We start from the raw sequence: 5,828 nt of genomic DNA on the forward strand, positions 1-5,828 counted from the left end.
TTTTATAGTTGCGGCAACGATTCTCAGCGTAGTTCCAATGACTATATTATTTGGTTGTATTTACCAAGATTTGTGCATTTCCATTAACTAGGATATTTTTGTTCCCACAACTAATTATGAATAGTTGAGGTGCTATTGCACTACACTTTTGTAGTTGCGGCAACGATTCTTAGCGTAGTACCAATGACGATAAAAATATAGTTTGCTTAACTATTCGCCCATAGTCGTGTCAAATATATTGTCCACTTGTTCCAACATATTTCTGTATTTAAATTAACTATGAGATTTTTTTTCTGGCAACTATTTTTAATTTTTGAGGTGCTATTTCACTATACTTTTATAGTTCCTGGTGTTATTTTTTTCTCTCAGTGTATGTATGTATGTATAAACGTATGTATAAACGTGTGTATAAATGAATGTGTAAACGTATGTATGAACGTATGTACGTATAAATGTATGTATAAACGTATGTACGTATAACCGTATGTATAAACGTATGTATGAACATATGTATAAACGTATGTATAAACGTATGTATAAACGTATGTATGAACGTATGTATGAACGTATGTATAAACGTATGTATGTATGTATGTATGTATGTATATATGTATAAACGTACGTATGTATGAACGTATGTATGAACGTATGTACGTATGAACGTATGTATAAACGTGTTGCGACACATTTGAAATTCTCGGAAAGAGGGGGACGGCCTGCCCCTTCTTCGATTTTAGAAGTATTATGATATACGAAGTATCGCAAGTTATGAGAATGTGATCATTCTTACGATACCCGCTTGTACGAACGGTTGAAAATGTACTTCGCTAAAGAGAGCAGCGCATCGAACGACGTGAAGAAGGAACATAACATGTAAGTTTCAACGTTTTTTATATAATAAATAATGATTTTTATACAATAAATAACGTTTTTCAATATTATGTGTATACACAGTATAGAGCGTCGCGCGGTACGCTTACTGAGCAGACGTTACGACCTGACGAGTACTGGCTACAAGTATTTGGAAATTGGAATCAACGTTGGTCCACCGAGTTACGTGGAGATCGCCCTGGGATATCATCGCGGACACGAACTGTCGCTGTCTCTCGAAACGTGGAAGGGCCTCTACGAGCAGCGATTGAATATTTACAAAATGCTGCGAAACGAATACGAGGACAATTTTATAAGCGTTGGACCGCTAACCGTCAGAGTTTGCATGTTGCAGAACAATGCTACGCTCGTGCGTCTCGATTCTTCATCCGTACGCATAATAATTAACGAAACGACGCTACACCGTATGTTCGAGTTTGACGGGTGTATCGATCTAATGATCGAACAATTAATCCGACTCATCGATATGGTCGATGTCAAATATACGCAATTCTCCAATATCGCGTTCAAGAACGCTATACGTGATAGTAATGCCTTCAATGTACATCATCTCGTCGATTGTGAGCTATTAGCTTTATTTTTTAATGCGTACGAAAAAAATCGGTGTAATTATAGATGAATAAAATAAAAAAATATAAATTCATTCGCATCGCTCTATATATGTATTTATTTTAATACCCATCCGTCATATCCTTTGCCCTAGTAAAATAAAAAGAAAAGAATACAGCGTATTGTGAAAACTAAGTCATAAAAAAGACAAAAGGAAAAAAGGTTGTCGTACTTCTATTGGCGGGTGGCGGCGGCGGCCGGAGCCCTTCCTTCCCCGCGCTCTAGCCACATAGGGTTCTCTCAATAATTATAATATTTAATTGTATTCATGTATTTTTTAAATAATTAATAAACGCTGTTTATATAGGAAAATTACATATATCGTGATTCGAAAATGGTTGGTGCATATACCGGCGAATATCCTTATTTGTTTTTGTTCATGGTAATATTACCTTTTTTGCGATGTTTTTTGTGGTGAAATGTCTTACGACCACTCCGTATGACGTCATACCCCCACCACCGAAGATCCCCGCTTTTCCTCGCCTCAGTATCCCCGCGCCCCGCGCTCCCCTCTAGCCCCATTGGTTAAAAGCGGCCTACTATATCTACTTACAGAATATTTCTTCAGAATCTACTATTTCCGCGGTTTCTCATCCCATAGACTTCGCAGGGAGCTCCTAGTGATATACCGTAGTTATTCTGAGATGAGTATGTCTTCAATACGTCTCCAGTACGTCTCTACTCTCTATAGTATCCGCGTTATCATAGTGATGTCTCTAGTATGTCATGTATGCATGCACATATTACATACATACACATATATATAAAATTTCGTGCACACGCTTGCATGCTGAACGGATTAAGTATTTGCACAGTGTAGTTGCTACTTTAAAATAGTAAATAGTTTCAAAGAATCAAAATTCTTTAAAAATACTTCCTATTTTATTGTAACAACTGCATTGTGCAAATACTTATAATTCATTCAGCATGCTCGATTCACTATGCTCGTGCTTAATCTCGTGGCTTACACGCCTGCACACCATAACACCTTCTTTTTTTTCTTCAAAATTGATGACACTCGACGCAAAAATGGCGACGATTCCGGCCAGAATCGTAAATAAATCATGTAACCAAAGATGATACATCGGTCACTTCAAATCGGTGAATGGGACGAAATAATGACGTAATCAAGACAAATAATGTAACACAATACACAGTCGAAGCCGGAAACACTTTTCAAAAAATGGGTGAGATGATGCGTACGTCCGTCCCGCGCGAGTGGTCTCGCGAAACTGACACCATGACTGCCATGACATGATGACATTGGAAGACATGACAGTATCAAGAATAACTTAGAGACGTCTTGGGTATAATCGATATGATAGCAGTATATTCAGCATCAAAATCGAAATTTAGTTATTACATTTGATATATCTTAACAATATACAAGAAATTATATTTTTCTGAGATGTTACATTAACGTTTTTCTGGTTTATTCGGTATAATCACAGTACATTCAGTATGAATATTGAATGTTAGCATGATATCATGTGCTGTCTGGGATCTTCCCATCCAGTTATAATCGAACATAGATTAGATAATAAACATGATTTCGATTGGAATAATATTGAAATTCTTGACGAAGAACCGTGTTACAATAAGTGGTTAATTTCTGAGATGCTTCGTATTAAAAAACAGAAGAATAGCCTTACATAGCATTCCTATTATAAACAAAATCTAACTTTGCGTTGCCAAGATCACGCTAGTTTAAGTATGTTTCTGTTAGTCAGTGTTTGTCAGTCACAACAGTATTATACATTTTTAATTTTATTCCTGGACTGTTTCTACATCTTCATATTTTATGTAACGATTATTTATTGAAGAATAAAATTTTATATAGTTTATGACTCTGTGGATTTTATATTATGACAAAGATTATATATTATTTATTACTACACTGATTAATAGAAAGTTGACGAGTATCATATCATCGAATTATATATTTTTTGACATATTGGTGAGTGTTCTACTGAGGTGATGTATTTGCTTGCTTTTTATTTGATGTTAATTAATAAAATTTATAATTTTATTAGAACGTCATGAAATTCTGTTCAATCGGCCTTCCAACCTTTTGGCGAGCAATTTCGATTCCTCTGTCTAACGTTCAATTGTTTCACACGAAATGCGATTATGATGTATTTTTTCACATTCAACAATATTAAATCACGGTAACATCTTTATATGTAAATATCTAAAGAGGGTCTAATTCGAAGAGCGAAACATATAATATTTCGTTTTTTAATATATAATTTAATTTGTTATTGACTCTTATATGCCCTATTATTATATTTATTTTGTATTATTATTAAAAGTCCTTCTTTATTATTGTTAATTTCAATTTTATGTAATTTAGGAACAAAATATAGAGACATTAATTTGAAGCTCTAGTGTTCCTTTTTTTAAATACATTTTTAAAAACTTTTCTTTCCGTGATATTTAAATTTTTGTAAAATATAAGAAAATCACAAGTGTTTCAGAATTTACGAACGGCAGTATAGGTTTTTAAAAATCTTGATAATATCTTGCATACATTTCATATTCGCTTTTTTATTCCAGCACCTTGATCAAATGTTTAGCGAATTGGGGAACATGACAGGTGACATTGGTTTCTTAAAACAATGAAAGAAACATTATTTTAGTACTCGTTATTCAATCCAGTTCTTTTTATGAAATTTGATTCCGTATTTGATTTATTTAACGTGTAAATATAAGTATATAAATCATATTTTAAGTATAAGAACCCTATATATTTGGTCAAAGCGGATCTTAGTACTTTATATATTTCTTGTGTGAATTTATATATATTCTGCATATGAGAAGAACCAGAATAGTAATATTTTACTTATTAAGTTATACAAGCAATTTAATAATTTTTTCATGCTAATAAGCATATTTTAACAAGAATATTAATTGTCATATGTTGATGAAATCTAAAAACTATGAATAATTTATTACGAAAAATATTACGTTGGCCGGGAATCAAACCGGGATCTCCCTCTTGCCAGGCGAGTGTCTTTAGACTAGCAGGTATCCTTAGAGTACCGAGGTTAAAATAATATTCTTTGCAATAACCAATAACTAGAAGAGAATGTCATGTTTCAAGGGGATAAACAATTTGAAGCGACTGTTAGTCCAATATGAATAAACCAAATTTTAAATGAGAAGAATCTTATAAATATAAGTAGTTTAATAATATAAGCAAATGAGACTGTACGTATTTAGGTATTCATTAGCGTAAGCAATTATGAAACCATATTTAAGCATTTTGTAATTATTTCTTTTAATGAAGTTTAATAACTATAACGCTTAAGTGAAAAATTATATAAGCTCTGTCATTTTACTAAAGTTATCATTTTAAGTATTTCTTGTAGTTTATCTGTTTATTGTCTATGTATCATTCTCTTCGATGGTTTTTTTATATATAACAACAAAATTATAAAAAATAAATAAGCGAAGAAGGCATATTTGGTCAAGATAAATGTTGGTAATTATGTAGTATAAGGGACTAGTCTCCAATGATCTTGACCTTGACATATGTTGTCAAGGTTATGCCCCCGAGCGACTTGAACAAATTTTAGCTGTTGCTCGTTGTTTGTTAAAAAGTTGTAACAAAAAAAGTTCATTTAAAAAATATGGTTTTAAAACAAAGAATTTGTTTGTAAAGCGGACATTCCTAAAAAAAAAGAAGTATATCATCACACACAGCAGTTGACTGGAGGACTAACTTTTGCAGAGAGGGTAATTCATATAATTTAATAACTTGGTAAAACACCACATAAATGGAGAATAACATTAATTGTTTGTAAAACAAGATATTTGTGTTTTTGAAGTAAAATATTTGTATCTTTGAAACCGAAAACTGTATATACTTATTTAAAAATTCTCTATTTTAATAAATATTCAGTTACAACAATCTGGCTTCTCACCTAATGAATCAATAGTTAACAAACAACCAAAATTAAATTGACGGAGATGGGAATTATTATCGAAATTAATGAGGCAAAAATATATAAGGAAAATTATATAACAAATTATATAAGAAAATATTTTGCGTTGTTAAAGCAGGAAATTTGTTTCATCGGAGCGCAGTCGTGTCCAAAAGTTAGGTTTTATTGATGAACTTTTTTTGTTAATAACTTTTTAAGGAAAAACGAGCGACGGTTAAAATTTGTCCAAGGTCACTCGGAGTCATGACCTTGACAACATATACCAAGTTCAAGGTCATTGGAAGGTAGTCCTCTATGGGTGGCACCCAGTTGGACACGGCTCAATTGAACACGAGAGTAGGTATACTATGGGAATTCTAACCCAGGTCCTCTGAGGGGAAT

At 32.7% G+C, this 5,828-nt stretch overlaps 1 protein-coding gene across 1 annotated transcript in view; it reads left to right on the forward strand.

The window, feature by feature from the left end:
* Positions 1–4,173, forward strand: part of LOC108767597 (myb-like protein X) — a 57,554-nt gene extending 53,381 nt beyond the window's left edge. Inside the window, exon 6 of the mRNA XM_018517561.1 lies at positions 4,057–4,173. Coding sequence (XP_018373063.1) covers positions 4,057–4,122 — 66 coding nt within the window. The 3' untranslated portion in view covers positions 4,123–4,173. The remainder of the gene's footprint in view (positions 1–4,056) is intronic.
* Positions 4,174–5,828: the final 1,655 nt, after the last annotated feature.

Source organism: Trachymyrmex cornetzi, unplaced genomic scaffold (genome assembly GCF_001594075.2).
Source record: "Trachymyrmex cornetzi isolate Tcor2-1 unplaced genomic scaffold, Tcor1.1 scaffold695, whole genome shotgun sequence".
Classification (NCBI taxonomy): domain Eukaryota; kingdom Metazoa; phylum Arthropoda; class Insecta; order Hymenoptera; family Formicidae; genus Trachymyrmex; species Trachymyrmex cornetzi.